The sequence below is a fragment of the Mytilus galloprovincialis genome, chromosome 3 (genome assembly GCF_965363235.1).
Source record: "Mytilus galloprovincialis chromosome 3, xbMytGall1.hap1.1, whole genome shotgun sequence".
Lineage (NCBI taxonomy): Eukaryota > Metazoa > Mollusca > Bivalvia > Mytilida > Mytilidae > Mytilus > Mytilus galloprovincialis.
The window spans coordinates 87,772,335-87,789,746 of record NC_134840.1 but is presented as its reverse complement, the minus strand read 5'-3'; the positions used below and the strand labels follow the sequence as shown (position 1 = coordinate 87,789,746).

General features: G+C 33.8%; 1 protein-coding gene across 3 annotated transcripts in view; it reads left to right on the top strand.

Moving 5' to 3' along the window:
• LOC143069295 (uncharacterized) overlaps positions 1–17,412 on the top strand; it is a 55,853-nt gene that overhangs the window by 10,271 nt on the left and 28,170 nt on the right. For 2 of the 3 annotated variants that reach the window (XM_076243855.1, XM_076243854.1), the window contains exons 2-4: positions 2,914–2,968; positions 8,061–8,306; positions 8,926–8,984. In XM_076243855.1, coding sequence (XP_076099970.1) covers positions 8,064–8,306; positions 8,926–8,984 — 302 coding nt within the window. In that variant the 5' untranslated portion in view covers positions 2,914–2,968; positions 8,061–8,063. Of the gene's footprint in view, positions 1–2,913; positions 2,969–5,024; positions 5,120–8,060; positions 8,307–8,925; positions 8,985–17,412 lie in introns of all 3 variants that reach the window. The other variant, XM_076243857.1, reaches the window with a different exon arrangement.

Genomic DNA, 17,412 nt, shown 5'->3' with positions numbered 1-17,412 from the left:
AAAGACACATTGGTTTCCAGAAAATAACTTTAGTTTACATGAATGGATCTCTTTGAAATTTAATAAGAAGGTTCAATACCAAAAAAGAAAGGTTGGGATTGATTTTGGGAATGATGGTCTTAACCGTTTAGGAAAATGGGTTCAAAACAAGCATTTTTCTACTTTCAGGATAATAACTTGTGTATAAGTATTTCAATTGCTCTGAAATTGTTTCACAATGTTTATTACAACAAGTAGAAGGTTTGGATTCATTTTCGGGGTTATGGTGCCAGCAGTTTAGGAATTAAGGGCCAAAAACAAGCATTTTTGTAGTTTCTGGACAATAACTTGTATGTAAGAGTATGGATTTATCTGAAATTATACTATAAGGTTCAATACTACAAAGGAAAGGTAGGGATCAAGTGTGGGGGTAATTGCTCCATGGGGGGATTCAAAAAGTTTTGGGGGTTCCAACATTTTTAATGGGTTAAAAAAAAATTTCTAAATTTTTATAGTTTCACGAAGAAATCTTTAATTGCACAGTATTGCGCAATAGATTTCTAAGACCTTGATATTTGTTTTGTGTCAGAAACCTATATTATGTCAAAAATTTGATAACAATCCAAATTCAGACAGTATCAAGCTTGAATATTGTATCCAAATTTGTCCCAACTGTTCAGGGTTCAACCTCTGCGGTTGTATCAGGCCTTGCTCAGCGAAACATTTTATTGGTGTATAGTTTTATCATTACAAGTACAGATCAAGATCAAATTTTGATCTGTCTGGCTATTTTGTGCAGAGTTGTCCTTGAACTTAGAAAAATTCACTCTAATAATCAATTTTCCCATTTTTTTTCCATCATGCTTGAATCATATATTCGTTATAAAGTTTACATCATGACAAGTTATAGATCAGGTTAGCATTTTGTTCCTGTACAATGAATTTTTAACCAGTAGGGGGGTTGTTATATCAGTGATACAGATTCTGAAAAATGAAGTTAAAACCTTGTTCCTCTAAAGAAGTCTCATAGATTTTTAACAAATTATTGTTACAATACTTTTCTAAATCATCTGCACTAAAACCAGAGGACCAATAATGACCAAACCTGCCAAGGGTGATCCTCAGGCTATCTGGTATAAAGTAATTTGATCCCAACAACCAACCACCATGGCTACTTTGGCTAAAAATGACCAAAAAAAAAACAAAAATATGGGTTAAATGTTAATAATTTTCGATAGAAAGCAACTACATGTATTTGAAGAGGAAAAAATGCTAAGAATATCAAGATCTCCATAAAATATCAAGTTGCTTATCTCAATCAAAATTTGTCAGGTGAAGGCAAAAAAGAAGTACTGTGAATCCATTATTATTCGTTGAATATAAAGTTTTGTGGATTTCATGTACTCAGTCATCACAAATTTCAATGTACAACGAATTGCAAATTTTCTATATTGCATGTATTCAGACTTTTGCAAAACCACAAAATCAAATATCTATGAAAATGCAAGTTTTCTTTAATCCACAAAACTTGATACTCATGAAAACAAATAAATCCACAGCCCTTAAATAAGATCTTTATATTAAATTCAACATTTTTAACACTCTTATTGAATATTAAAGTAAAGAGTATTAATTGCTAAGCAGCAACAACCTATAATAGTCTGAAATAACATATATGAAAGCACCTACAATTTATAGGTCATAGTATGTTCTGAAAAGTGTAATAGACAGCTATAGACAGTAACTGCTGACAGCAACATAATCAGTGAGAGAATATTGTCTTTTAATTATTTGATGATGGGGGGAAATAAGTTGATGATGGCGATGGTCATCATAAAACAGGTTAAGATTATATTCAAAAACACTGAAAACTCTGTCAAAAGGGGAAACATTTGGTGGTTTTAAATATGTTTTAAAGTTTTAGTAAAAGTGAAATGTACCAAGTATCTATTAAAATATTTAGATAAGTTAACCTCTTATTCAAATAATAGATTATAATATTTTTTATCAATGAAAAAAGGTTTGCAAATCATTTTCAAAGAAAAGCTGAATATTATTGCTGAGAGATAAAATAAAGAAATACATGTGCATGCATGTACCATTCAAGTTTGTCTGTCTGTTTATCATCTCATAATCAAATTACTAGCATCAAAATAAAATCAGAAGCGGACCTGCCACACTGATTTATCATGTTTATTAATTTCTTTTTAAGAAAGCATTTTTTCAATTTTCTTTATGGACTATTTAATACCATTATAAAAATGTTTTGAAGGGATAATGATATATTGATGAGATTTATAATGATTTGTCTTGTTATGTATTAATGATCATGATTATGAATAGTTATGAATAATTGATCAACATTTATTTGTTTTACTACAGACAATATATTGTAAATCAATAAGAAATCTTGGTGTAAGCTTCTTATGATACTTTTATGTTTTTCTTATTATTGAACATTTGTATGGTTGTTTATGATTCACAGCTGTAACTTGAATTATGTTGATATTTTGTATTGATTCTTTCACAAATTTTACTCTGCTATGAACTTTAAAAATGTGTCATTTTATTGCTTTCTTGAAGTTAGTAATTGAGATCAGTGAGGTTCTTTTGGAATAATACAGATTTATTAATAATATAGAGATTGTGTACAAAGGACATTTTTATACCTTGAAGATCCTCCAGCTCAGGGACTTAATAGTTTACAGTTTTGTTTTTATTTTTATCTGTATTGATTACTTTGATAAGTTGTAAATTAATAGATAACCTTTTTCATAAATATATTTATAATTTCTTTGAGTTATATGTAATGACCTATTGATATGAAATGACAATCTCCTTTATCCTCATCAATATATGTTTGTTTTACATGAACAGATTTAATGTATCTTTTATGTAAGTTTTCACATTTAACATTTCACATTTTACTTGTAGGTTTAACAATAGCAAGATGTGAAATGGTAGTTGTTTAAAAAGGAACAGCTTGTTGGTAAGTTAACATCATGTTACTAGCTGGTTTCATGTTTAAAATTTATACACAATGCTATATGTATACAATGCATGTTCAATGTTGTTCATCATTGTTGTCTATATTTATCTGTTTTTAGCTCACCTGACCTGAAAGGTCAAGTGAGCTTTTCTCATCACTTGGCGTCCGTCGTCCTGGGTCCATCATCCGTCGTCCGTAAACTTTTACAAAAATCTTCTCTGAAACTACTGGGCCAAATTTAACCAAACGTGGGCACAATCATCCTTTGGGTATCTAGTTTAAAAAATGTGTCCGATGACTTGGCCATTAAACCAAGATGGCCGCCATGGCTAAAAATAGAACACAGGGGTAAAATGCAGTTTTTGGCTTATAACTCAAAAACCAAAGCATTTAGAGCAAATCTGACACGGGGGTTAAATTAATTAACAGGTCAAGATCTATCTGCCCTGAAATTTTCAGATGAATCGGACAACCTGTTGTTGGGTTGCTGCCCCTGAATTGGTCATTTTAAGGAAATTTTGCTGTTTTTGGTTATTATCTTGAATATTATTATAGATAAAGATAAACTGTAAACAGCAATAATGTTCAGCAAAGTAAGATTTACAAATAAGTCAACATGACTGAAATGATCAATTGACCCCTTTAGGAGTTATTGCCCTTTATAGTCAATTTTTAACCATTTTTCGTAAATCTTAGTAATCTTTTACAAAAATCTTTTCCTCTGAAACTACTTGGCCAAATTTAACCAAACTTGGCAACAATCATCTTTGGGGTATCTAGTTTAAAAAATGTGTCCGGTGACCCTGCCATGTAACCAAGATGGCGGCTACAGCTAAAAATAGAACATAGGGGTAAAATGCTGTTTTTGGCTTATAACTCAAAACCAAAGCATTTAGAGCAAATCTGACGTGGGGGGGGGGGGGGTTTAATTGTTTATTAGGTCAAGATCTATCTGCCCTGAAATTTTCAGATGGATCGGACAACTGGTTGTTGGGTTGCTGCCCCTGAATTTGTAATTTTAAGGAAATTTTACAGTTTTTGGTTATTATCTTGAATACTATTATAGATAGAGATAATCTGTAAACAGCAATAATGTTCAGCAAAGTAAGATCTACAAATAAGTCAAACATGACCAAAATTGTCAGAGAACTCCTTAAGGAGTTATTGTCCTTTATAGTCAATTTTGAACAACTTTTCGTCATTTTTGTAATTTGTACAAAAATCTTCTTTTCTAAAACTATGGGCCAAATTTAACCAAACTTGCCCACAATCATTAATAGGGTATCTTTTTTAAAAAAAGTGTCTAATGACCCTGCCTACCAACCAAGATGGCAGACATCAGTAAATACAGTAACAGGTGAGCGACACAGGCTCTTGAGAGCCTCTAGTTTTTTATGCTCTCACAGTAGTGGAGGGGGCATTAATTTTATGTTTCCGTTCTTAAATAAGTTAGCCTTAACCAAATAATATGAAACTTATTATTCACATTATTTATTACCTCAAAATACAGATCAAGTTTGAACTTTGGGGGTGTCACTTTTAATGTTCTAGAGTTATGTCCCCTTACAAATTGAAAAATTACTCAGTTTGCCTCAACAAAATGCTATGAAACTTATGCACAATGCTTAAGCTTATTAACACAAAATACAGATCAAGCACAAATTTTGGTACGGTCTCTAATGCTGTTTTGAGTTATGTCCCTTTTTGTGTTATGGTCTGTTTTTCAAGTAGCAAAGAGTCATCTATATTTGGTGTATGGAATAATTGTAAGATGTACATGTCAGTCAGGTGGGTATCATATGACCATTACCTCATTTTCATGGTTTATTGGTCAATGTTAAGTTTTGTGTTTGGGTCTGATCTTCAAATACTAATAGCAATAGGTCAGCTATATTTGGTTTGTGGAATAGTTGTAAGGTGTACATGTTTGACAGACAGGATTTATCTGACATTGACATCATAAATTTCAAGTCTATGTGATGCTTGTAGTAAAACCTTTATCTTTGATACTTTCAATATAAAATAGATGGTCAGTAAAGCAAGTGTTTCATTTCAGCATGACGAGCCTATGACTTTTGTCGCAGAAAGCTTGACTAAGGGACAGTGATCCAGCCGCAGCGGCTTGCTTCTTAAAAGCTTTATATTTAGAAGGTCAGTGGCTGATCCAGAAATTTTGCCTTATGTTACTAAGTGTCTGTCTGTCAAATGCTTATTGTCCTTGACTACTTGAAAAAAAAAGTTAAAATATTTTGTAATGTTAATTTCTCTCTTATTATGAGTAATAGGATAACTATATTTGAGTGTATCTTGCAAGATCCTCATGCCCCTCAGACAGTTTTCACTTGACCTTGACATCATTTCATGGATCAGTGAACAAGGTTAAGTTTTGGTGGTCTAGTCCATATCTCAGATACTATAAGCAATAGGTCTAGTATAGTTGGTGTATAGAAGGACTGTAACATGTTCATGGCCAACTGGCAGGTGTCATATAACCTTGAACTCATTTTCATGGTTCAGTGGTATAGTTAAAGTTTTTGTGTTTTGGTATGTTTTTTATACTGTATGCAAAAGGTCATCTATATTTGGTGTATTGAATGATTGTAGGGTGTACATGTCTAGCTGGCAGGTGTCATCTGATCTTGAACTCATTTTCGTGGTTCAGTGGTGAAAGTCAAGTTTTTGAGTTGTTGTCTTTTTTAGCTCACCTGGCCCGAAGGGCCATGTGAACTTTTCTCATCACTTTGCGTCCGTCGTCGTCCAGCGTCGTCTGTTAACTTTTACAAAAATCTTCTCCTCTGAAAATACTGGGTCAAATTTAACCAAACTTGGCCACAATCATCATTGGGGTCTCTAGTTTAAAAAATGTGTCTGGTGATACGGCCAACCAACCATGATGGCCGCCATGGCTAAAAATAGAACATAGGGGTAAAATGCAGTTTTTTGCTTATAACTCAAAAACCAAAGCATTTAGAGCAAATCTGACATGGGGTAAAATTGGTTATCAGGTCAAGATCTATCTGCCCTGCAATTTATAGATGAATCGGACAACCTTTTGTTGGGTTGCTGCCTCTGAATTGGTGATTTTAAGGAAATTTTTGCTGTTTTTGGTTATTATCTTGAATATTATTATAGATAGAGATAAACTGTAAACAGCAATAATGTTCAGTAAAGTAAGATTTACAAATAAGTCAACATGACCGAAATGGTCAGTTGACCCCTTAAGGAGTTAATGCCCTTTATAGTCAAATTTTAACCATATTATGTAAATCTTAGTAATCTTTTAGAAAAATCTTCTCCTCTGAAACTACCGGGCCAAAAAAATCCAAACTTAGCCACAATCATCTTTGGGGTATCTAGTTTAGAAAATGTGTCCAGTGACCTGGCCAACCAACCAAGATGGCCGCCACAGCTATAAATATAACATAGGGGTAAAATACAGTTTTTGGCTTATAACTCAAAAAACCAAAGCATTTAGAGCAAATCTGACAACGGTTAAATTGTTAATCAGGTCAAGATCTATCTGCCCTAAAATTTTCAGATGGATCGGACAACCTGTTGTTAGGGTGCTGCCCCTGAATTAGTAATTTTAAGGAAATTTTGCTGTTTTTGGTTTATTATCTTGAATATTATTATAGATAGTTGCTCTAACTGTTCAGGGTTTGACCTCTGCGGTCGTATAAAGCTTGGCCATGCAGAGCATCTGGTATTCTTTGTAATTACTATTTATTTTATTCTTTGTAATTACTTTTTATTAGCTCACCTGGCCCAAAGGGCCAAGTGAGCTTTTCTCATCACTTGGCGTCCGGCGTCCGGCGTCCGTCGTCCGTCGTCCGTCGTCCGTTGTCGTCGTCGTCGTCGTCGTCCGTCGTTAGCTTTTACAAAAATCTTCTCCTCTGAAACTACTGGGCCAATTTTTACCAAACTTGGCCACAATCATTATTAGGGTATCTAGTTTAAAAATTGTGTCCGGTGACCCGGCCAACCAACCAAGATGGCCGCCATGGCTAAAAATAGAACATAGGGGTAAAATGCAGTTTTTGGCTTATAACTCAAAAACCAAAGCATTTAGAGCAAATCTGACATGGGGTAATATTGTTCATCAGGTCAAGATCTATCTGCCCTGAAGTTTTCAGATGAATCGGACATTCCGTTGTTGGGTTACTGCCCCTGAAATGGTAATTTTAAGGAAATTTTGCTGTTTTTGGTTATTATCTTGAATATTATCATAGATAGAGGTAAACTGTAAACAGCAAAAATGTTCAGTAAAGTAAGATCTACAAATAAGTCAACAAGACCAAAATGGTCTGTTGACCCCTTTAGGAGTTATTGCCCTTTATAGTCAATTTTTAACCATTTTTCGTAAATCTTGGTCATCTTTTACAAAAATCTTCTCCTCTGAAACTGCTGGGCCAAATTAAACCAAACTTGACCACAATCATCATTGGGGTATCTAGTTAAAAAAATGTGTCCAGTGAACTGGCCAACCAACCAAGATGGCCGCCATGGCTAAAAATAGAACATAGGGGTGAAATGTAGATTTTGGCTTATAACTCTGAAACCGCAGCCTTTAGAGCAAATTTGACATGGGGTTAAATTGTTTATCAGGTCAAGATCTATCTGCCCTGAAATTTTCAGATGAATCTGACAACCTGTTGTTGGGTTGCTGCCCCTGAATTGGTAATTTTAAGGAAATTTTGCTGTTTTTGGTTATTATCTTGAATATTATTATAGATAGATTAAACTGTAAACATCAATAATGTTAAGCAAAGTAAGATTTACAAATAAGTCAACATGACGGAAATGGTCAATTGACCCCTAAGGAGTTATTGTCCTTTACAGTCAATTTTTAACAATTTTCATAAAATTTGTAAATTTTAACTAACATTTTCCACTGAAACTACTGGGCCAAGTTCATTATAGATAGAGATAATTGTAAGTAGCAAGAATGTTCAGTAAAGTAAGATGTACAAACACATCACCATCACCAAAACACAATTTTGTCATGAATCTATCTGCTTCCTTTGTTTAATATTCACATAGACCAAGGTGAGCGACACAGGCTCTTTAGAGCCTCTAGTTTTATTCTTTGTAGGTAATGGCTGGTGTGGTTTATGACTATCTATCATTTGTGGCCAACGATGTGATTTTCTTCAGTGATGATGTTCAAACAACAACGATAGCAGTAGCCATAGCTAGTTCTTTATGTTGTTCTATAGTGTGGGCAGTTTTTCATATCATAAATGTTGTGCAGCCTTCTAAAGGAACAGTTAAAGCCAAATCAGCAACTCTATCTATTTATGCTGGTAAAATTCATGCTTCAAGGAAATCTTGTCAACCAGTGAGTTTTTTAGTCAAATGTTTAATTAACTAATTTTTATGTTGCCATGCTTGAGAAAGTTAACCATACCACAATTGCTTAATCTTTGTTTGATAAAACTAAAGGTTGGAAAGAAGTAAACAATATGAATGATTTTCTTGACAAGTACACTTTTTCAGAGTTTTAATCGTTTGTCAAAGTTTACTGTAATTTATATTAAATAAGATATACATGTATTCTCCATTATAAAGGTTACAGGCATAACATGGCTGTTGTTTTGCATACTCATGAATGAAACAATTGGTAAAATTCTTGTCTCAAAGTCAAATGTTGAAGTGTAAAAAATCAAGCCTGACTTTGTTTCCAAATTTTAACGTATGCGTGATAAGGAAATTCAAGATCAACTGCTTTGAATACCAGAGGTAGTTATAATCAAAGGTTTCAAAGATTTTTAGTTTCTGTCCTCAATGATCTTGATAAGTCTAAACATTTAGATGAATTGTATTTTATATGCTGAAATTTCTTTGACCTCCTTTGTATATTTGGTGTAATTCAATTATGATATATACTCTATGCTGTATAACAAGTGCCTTTTCTATGTATATCATATTGTAAGTGTACAAAATATATTTTTGTGTAGGTATGTCTAGATGGTTCAGTCACACTACAGCAGGATGAAGTTGAGGTGCCATGTGTAAGGTTTGTGTTTTGATAGATTCCATTATTTTGATTGACAGACAGCAATCAAGAGGCATACAAAAATTATGTTTTAAAATATATTCCCAATAAAATTGAAATTGAATGCAAAGGCTCATTTTTGGAAAAATTAGAACTTGTTCTAAATCTTTACTTAGGCACCGGCCTCCCTAACAACAGGACAGGTTAGCTACTGTTACTAAATGTATTCACACTGAAATATAGTTCCCTATGGTTATCATGTATGTGCACATAATACACATATAAACTGAACAAATGAGTATATTATTGGAGCAGTTTATTCAAGAATGTATCTCATTAATGTGTATTGATGTACAGGCTTTTTTAAAAACATTTTGTTAGGTAAGTGGGTAATGATTCAATACTAGTATGATTGACAACTGTCATTATCACTAAACAATAAGAGACAAGGTGGACCTTTAATTACAATGCCCCGCCTCCTAAACTGCCAATCAAATTGATCACATTCATACCTCACTGTGTCTAAACCACACCGGCAAAATTTGCTCGGACTCGATGGTATCTAACATCCGGCCCAATGACGGAACACCAATAGACAAAAGAAAGGTAGGTTTCTCCTTATTTTTTTATTTTTTTTTATGATATCGAAGAATATATATACATATACAACTATTTTCTATTGTGAGATGCAATATTTTCTACAACCGTTCTATATTAACGGAGAAATAAGTCAAAATGCATGTCAAAATGACAAATTGAATGAACCTTGCCTCGAAATTGTTTAATTTCTCGTTAAATTGTTCACATTGTATGGAAAGAAAGGTACGGGAAGATAGATATTGACATGGAGATTGCAAATTTAGTTATTATGAGCATCTACATAATTGTATCTCTGTGTATGGAAGAAGGAAATGGGTCATGTCAAAATGGAACTGGCCGGTTTCGTCAATGTATACAAACCGGTTTCGTCATAGAGAAACCTACCTTTCTTTTGTCTATTGGTGTTCCGTCATTGGGCCGGATGTTAGATACCATCGAGTCCGAGCAAATTTTGCCGGTGTGGTTTAGACACAGTGTACCTGTCAACCTGTGACGATGAAAATGCAGGTCATGACCTGCATTGAAGAATCAAATCTCATCACATAATGCGTACGAACTTTTTCGAGCTGAATTTCAGTATTTATAGTACATTTTCTTATAATGTATATCAAAGATACCAAAACATCAATGCATGTTCACTTGGTTAAGTCATTTTAAATCTTATTTATTAATATTTCATTGCACTTTTAAAGATTTTTATAGATTTGTGTAACACAGTCTTATGTTCTTTACTATTTGTCAACATCTAAAATTTATTTTTTAAATGTAATTTTAAAATGATACTACTGTCTATGTAGCCTTTAAACATACTATGTACAGGTATTACATCTATGAACATTCATAAATTGACAAGGAAATTAGACTATGATAAAATATAGTAATACAGTTAAAGGAAGTATAAATGTAAAAAATACGAAGGGCCAAGTGAGCTTTTCCCATCACTGTGCGTCCGGCGTCCGTCGTCGTCCGTCGTCGTCCTGCGTCCAGCGTTAACTTTTACAAAAATCTTCTCCTCTGAAACTACTGGGCCAAATTAATCCAAACTTGGCCACAATCATCATTGGGGTATCTAGTTTAAAAAATGTGTCTGGTGACCCGGCCAACCAACCAAGATGGCCGCCATGGCTAAAAATAGAACATAGGGGTAAAATGCAGTTTTTGGCTTATAACTCAAAAACCAAAGCATTTAGAGCAAATCTGACAAGGTAAAATTGATTATCAGGTCAAGATCTATCTGCCCTGACATTTTCAGATGAATCGGACAACCAGTTGTTGGATTGCTGCCCCTAAATTGGTAATTTAAAGGAAATTTTACTGTTTTTAGCTCACCTGGCCGAAAGGCCAAGTGAGCTTTTCTCATCACTTGGCGTCCGGCGTCCGGCGTCCGGCGCCGTCTGTCATCATCGTCCGTCGTCCGGCGTCGTCCTGCTTTAACTTTTACAAAAATCTTCTCCTCTGAAACTACTGGGCCAAATTTAACCAAACTTGGCCATTATCATCATTGGGGTATCTAGTTTAAAAAATATGTCCGGTGCCCCACCCAACCAACCAAGATGGCCGCCATGGCTAAAAATAGAACACTGGGGTAAAATGCAGTTTTTGGCTTATAACTCAAAAAACAAAGCATTTAGAGCAAATCTGACAGCAGTAAAATTGTTCATCAGGTCAAGATCTATCTGCCCTGAAATTTTCAGATGAATCGGACATTCCGTTGTTGGGTTGCTGCCCCTGAAATGGTAATTTTAAGGAAATTTTACTGTTTTTGGTTATTATCTTGAATATTATTATAGATAGAGATAAACTGTAAACAGCAATAATTTTCAGCAAAGTAAGATCTACAAATAAGGCAACATGACCAAAATGGTCAGTTGAACCATATAGGAGTTATTGCCCTTTATAGTCAATTTTTAACCATTTTTCGTAAATCTTAGTAATCTTTTAGAAAAATCTTCTCCTCTGAAACTACTGGGCCAAATTTAACCAAACTTGGCCATAATCATCATTGGGGTATCTAGTTTGAAAAATGTGTCCGATGACCCGGCCAACCAACCAAGATGGCCGCCAAGGCTAAAAATAGAACATAGGGGTAAAATGCAGTTTTTGGCTTATAACTCAAAAACCAAAGCATTTAGAGCAAATCTGACATGGGGGGTACTATTGTTCATCAGGTCAAGATCTATCTGCCCTGTAATTTTCAGATGAATCGGACATTTCGTTGTTGAGTTGCTGCCCCTGAAATGGTAATTTTAAGGAAATTTTGCTGTTTTTGGTTATTATCTTGAATACTATTATAGATAGAGATAAACTGTAAACAGCAATAATGTACATCAAAGTAAGAACTAAAAATAAGTCAGTATGACCAAAATAGTCAATTGACCCCCTAAGGAGTTATTGCCCTTCATAGTCAATTTTTAACAATTTTCTTAAAATTTGAAGATTTTCAATAACATTTTCCACAGAAAGTACTGTTATAGATAGAGATAATTGTAAGCAGCAAGAATGTTTAGTAAAGTAAGATCTACAAACACATCACCATCACTAAACCACAATTTTGTCATGAATCCATCTGTGTCCATTGTTTAATATTCACATAGACCAAGGTGAGCGACACAGGCTCTTTAGAGCCTCTAGTTAACCATTTTTCGTAAATCTTAGTAATCTTTTAGAAAAATCTTCTCCTCTGAAACTACTGGGCCAAATTTAACCAAACTTAGCCATAATCATCATTGGGGTATCTTATTAAAAAAATGTGTCCAGTAACTCGGCCAACAAACCAAGATGGCCGCCATGGCTAAAAATAGAACATAGGGGGAAAATGCAGTTTTTGGCTAATTACTCAAAAACCAAAGCATTAAGAGCAAATCTGACATGGGGGTACTATTGTTCATCAGGTCAAGATCTATTTGCCCTGGAATTTTCAGATGAATTGGATAATCGGTTGTTAGGTTGCTGCCCCTGAATTGGTAATTTTGAGGAAATTTTGCTAATTTTTTGTTATTATCTTGAATATTATTATAGATAGAGATAAACTGTAAACAGCAATAATGTACATCAAAGTAAGAACTAAAAATAAGTCAGTATGACCAAAATAGTCAATTGACCCCTAAGGAGTTATTGCCCTTCATAGTCAATTTTTAACAATTTTCTTAAAATTTGAAGATTTTCAATAACATTTTCCACAGAAAGTACTGTTATAGATAGAGATAATTGTAAGCAGCAAGAATGTTAAGTAAAGTAAGATCTACAAACACATCACCATCACCAAACCACAATTTTGTCATGAATTCATCTGTGTCCATTGTTTAATATTCACATAGACCAAGGTGAGCGACACAGGCTCTTTAGAGCCTCTAGTTAACCATTTTTCGTAAATCTTAGTAATCTTTTAGAAAAATCTTCTCCTCTGAAACTACTGGGCCAAATTTAACCAAACTTAGCCATAATCATCATTGGGGTATCTAGTTAAAAAAATGTGTCCTGTAACTCGGCCAACAAACCAAGATGGCCGCCATGGCTAAAAATAGAACATGGGGGTAAAATGCAGTTTTTGGCTTATAACTCAAAAACCAAAGCATTAAGAGCAAATCTGACAGGAAGTAAATTATTGATCAGGTCACGATCTATCTGCCCTGGAATTTTCAGATGAATCGGATAATCAGTTGTTAGGTTGCTGCCCCTGAATTGGTAATTTTGAGGAGTTATTGCTCTTCATAGTCAATTTTTAACCGGATTTTTGTGACAAAAATGTTGGGTATTGATTTGGGGATGTACGGCGGTCGGGCGTGCTGCAATCAAATGTTGTCCGTGCATTAACTCATGAACCGTTCAACCAAAGCTTTTAAATTTTTCCCATATGTTATTACTGACAACTATATGAAGGTCAAGTTCAATAATGGCGATTTTGACTTTTACCGTTCAGGAGTTATGGTTCTTGAAAGATTGAAAAATGGTGTTTCCCGTCGTGTCTGTGCATTTTCTCATGAACCATTCAAACAAAGCTTTTGAAATTTTAATATGTTGTTACTGATGACAAAATAGAGGTCAAGTTCAATAATGACGATTTTGACATTTACCGTTCAGGAGTTATCGTTCTTGAAAGATCGTAAAATGGCGTTTCCATTCACGTTGTTGCATTTACTCATGAACCATTCAATCTAAGCTTTTCAAATTTTAATATGTTGATACTGATGACAAAATGGAGGTTAAATTTGATATTGATGATTTTCACTTTCACCATTCATCAGTAATGGTTCTTGTGATATTGCCAGGACACAAATAAATGTTAATAAATCCGGTTTGCTGTCGTTGTGACAGCTTCTTGTTAACAATTTTTTTAAAATTTGAAGATTTTCAATAACATTTTCCACAGAAAGTACTGTTATAGATAGAGATAATTGTAAGCAGCAAGAATGTTTAGTAAAGTAAGATCTACAAACACATCACCATCACCAAAACACAATTTTGTCATGAATCCATCTGTGTCCATTGTTTAATATTCCCATAGGCCAAGGTGAGCGACACAGGCTCTTTAGAGCCTCTAGTTGGTTATTATCTTGAATATTATTATAGATAGAGATAAACTGTAAACAGCAATAATGTTCAGCAAAGTAAGATTTACAAATAAGTCAACATGACCGAAATGGTCAGTTGACCCCTTTAGGAGTTATTGCCCTTTATGTTAAATTTTTAACCATTTTTCGTAAATCTTAGTAATCTTTTACAAAAATCTTCTCCTCTGAAACTACTGGGCCAAATTAATCCAAACTTGGCCACAATCATCTTTGGGGTATTTAGTTTAAAAAAAGTGTCCGGTGACCTGGCCAGCCAACCAAGATGGCCGCCATGGCTAAAAATAGAACATAGGGGTAAAATGCAGTTTTTGGCTTATAACTCAAAAACTGAAGCATTTAGAGCAAATCTGACAGGGTAAAATTGTTTATCAGGTCAAGATCTATCTGCCCTGAAATTTTCAGATGAATGGGACAACCCGTTGTTGGGTTGCTGCCCCTAAATTGGTAATTTAAAAGAAATTTTACTGTTTTTGGTTATTATCTTGAATATTATTATAGATAGAGATAAACTGTTCAGCAATAATGTTCAGCAAAGTAAGATTTACAAATAAGTCAACCGAACGAAATGGTCAGTTGACCCCTTTAGGAGTTATTGCTCTTTATAGTCAATTTTTAACCATTTTTCGTAAATCTTAGTTATCTTTTACAAAAATCTTCTCCTCTGAAACTACTGGGCCAAATTAATCCAAACTTGGCCACAATCATCTTTGGGGTATCTAGTTTAAAAAATGTGTCCGGTGACCCGGCCATCTAACCAAGATGGCCGCCATGGCTAAAAATAGAACATAGGGGGAAAATGCAGTTTTTGGTTTATAACTCAAAAACCAAAACATTAAGAGCAAATCTGACATGAGTAATATTGTTTATCAGGTCAAGATCTATCTTCCCTGAAATTTTCAGATGAATCAGACAACCGTTGTTGGATTGCTGCCCCTAAATTGGTAATTTTAAGGAAACTTTACTGTTTTGGGTTATAATCTTGAATATTATTATAGATAGAGATAAACTGTAAACAGCAATAATGTACAGCAAAGTAAGATTTACAAATAAGTCAACTTGACTGAAATGGTCAATTGACCCCCTAAATTTGTAAATTTTTACTAACATTTTCCACTGAAACTACTGGGCCAAGTTCATTATAGATAGAGATAATTGTAAGCAGCAAGAATGTGCAGTAAAGTAAGATGTACACACACATCATCATCACCAAAACACAATTTTGTCATGAATCCATCTGCTTCCTTTGTTTAATATTCACATAGACCAAGGTGAGCATCACAGGCTCTTTAGAGCCTTTAGTTTAAAAAAAATTGTATAAAGGTATAAAAATAATGAAAAGTTATTTTTCCATATGTATTTGAATTTTATATTTTTATGATTTAATCTTTTTCACCCATAAAACGTAAATATAAGGAATAATTTTGAATGGTGACAAATAAGGGGAAATAACTCTAGTTCAAATATGTTTGTAAACCAGTAGTGCAATTTATTTACGACCTAAAGCTAAGGTAATTGGTGTTAACTAACAGTGTGTTTGACACCAAAGCTGTCAAGTGAAGCCATGCACTTAATAGGTCACCTAATTTGACAGTTTACATAGCTAGATGAACTGCCTGTTCATGGAAGAATTACGAATTTGCCGGTTACCTATCAAGCTCAGTCTTACACAATTATACTGACCACTCAATATACATATAATTCTTAATACACAAGTATTTGATCTCATAATTGAATACACAAATGTGTATACTAGATGTTTGATATTTATAAGGATGATAGATTTATTTATTGCCAATTACTTTTTATCTACATTACATAAAGTGACTCTGTAAATTATATCTGAAAGATAAATGATTAATGGATAAACAATATCTTAAAAAAATGAAATATGAATATAAATATGAATATATAAAAGGTATTCAAGTAAGGCCTGTAATTTACTTGATTAATTTCCAATAATCATCTGTAATTAATCAACAATTTAGATTAGTTCACTTTTTAGCTCAGCTGTCCCAAAGGGCCAAGTGAGCTTTTCTCATCACTTTGCGTTCGTTGTCCGGCGTCGTTGTCGTCGTCGTCCGTCGTCGTTAGCTTTTACAAAAATGTTCTCCTCTGAAACTACTGGTCCAAATTAAACCAAACTTGGCCACAATCATTATTGGGGTATCTAGTTAAAAAATGTGTGGCGTGACCTGGACGACCAACCAAGATGGCCACCATGGCTAAAAATAGAACATAGGGGTGACATGTTCTGGTATTGTGCAATAGCAAGAAATCTTCAATTGCACAGTATTGCGCAATAGCAAGAAATCTTCAATTGCACAATATTTTGCAATAGCAAGAAATTTTCAATTGCACAGTATTGCGCAATAGCAAGAAATCTTCAATTGCACAGTATTGTGCAATAGCAAGAAATATCTAATTGCACAATATTGCGCAATAGCAAGAAATTTTCAATTGCACAGTTTTGGGCAATAGCAAGAAATATTCAATTGCACAGTATTGTCCCGTTTTCAAATTGGTCTACATTAAGGTCCAATGGGTCAAAAATTAAACTTTGTTTGATTTCAACAAAAATTGAATATATGGGGTTCTTCAATATTCTGAATCTAACCATGTACTTAGATTTTTAATATTTGGGCCTGGTTATCAAATTGGTCCACATTGAGGTCTAAAGGGTCTAAATTGAACATTATTTGATTTCATCAAAAATTGAATTTTTGGGGTTCTATGATATGCTGAATCTAACCATGTATTTAGATTTTGGATATTGGACCATAATAGGTAAATTAATGTCCATTTTAAAATTTTTAAGTTTTTAAGTTTAAGTTCTTAGACCACATTCATTCTGTGTCAGAAACCTATGTTGTGTCAACTATTTAATCACAATCCAAATTGAGCTGTATCAAGCTTAAATGTTGTATCCATACTTGCCCTAACTGTTTAGGGTTTGACCTCTGCGGTCGTATAAAGCTGCGCCCTGCGGAGCATCTGGTTAGCTGTTGGTCTGGATTTATGTCTTACAAGGATAGTTGGTAACATTTACTAGAAGAATTTTTTATTTGCATTTTTTTGTTTTTTTGAAACATGTTCAGAACAGGCAACATAATTTCAATAAGATATAAACTGCAGTTTAAATAAAATTGTGCAAATTAAGAGACCCATATTATTCAATTTGAGCTCATTTTTATGCTCATACTGGAAAAGCAAGTTTCCTTCTAAAGACCTGCTGTAAATGCAATTTTCAGGAATAGTACTTTATAAATGTTCATTTTCCC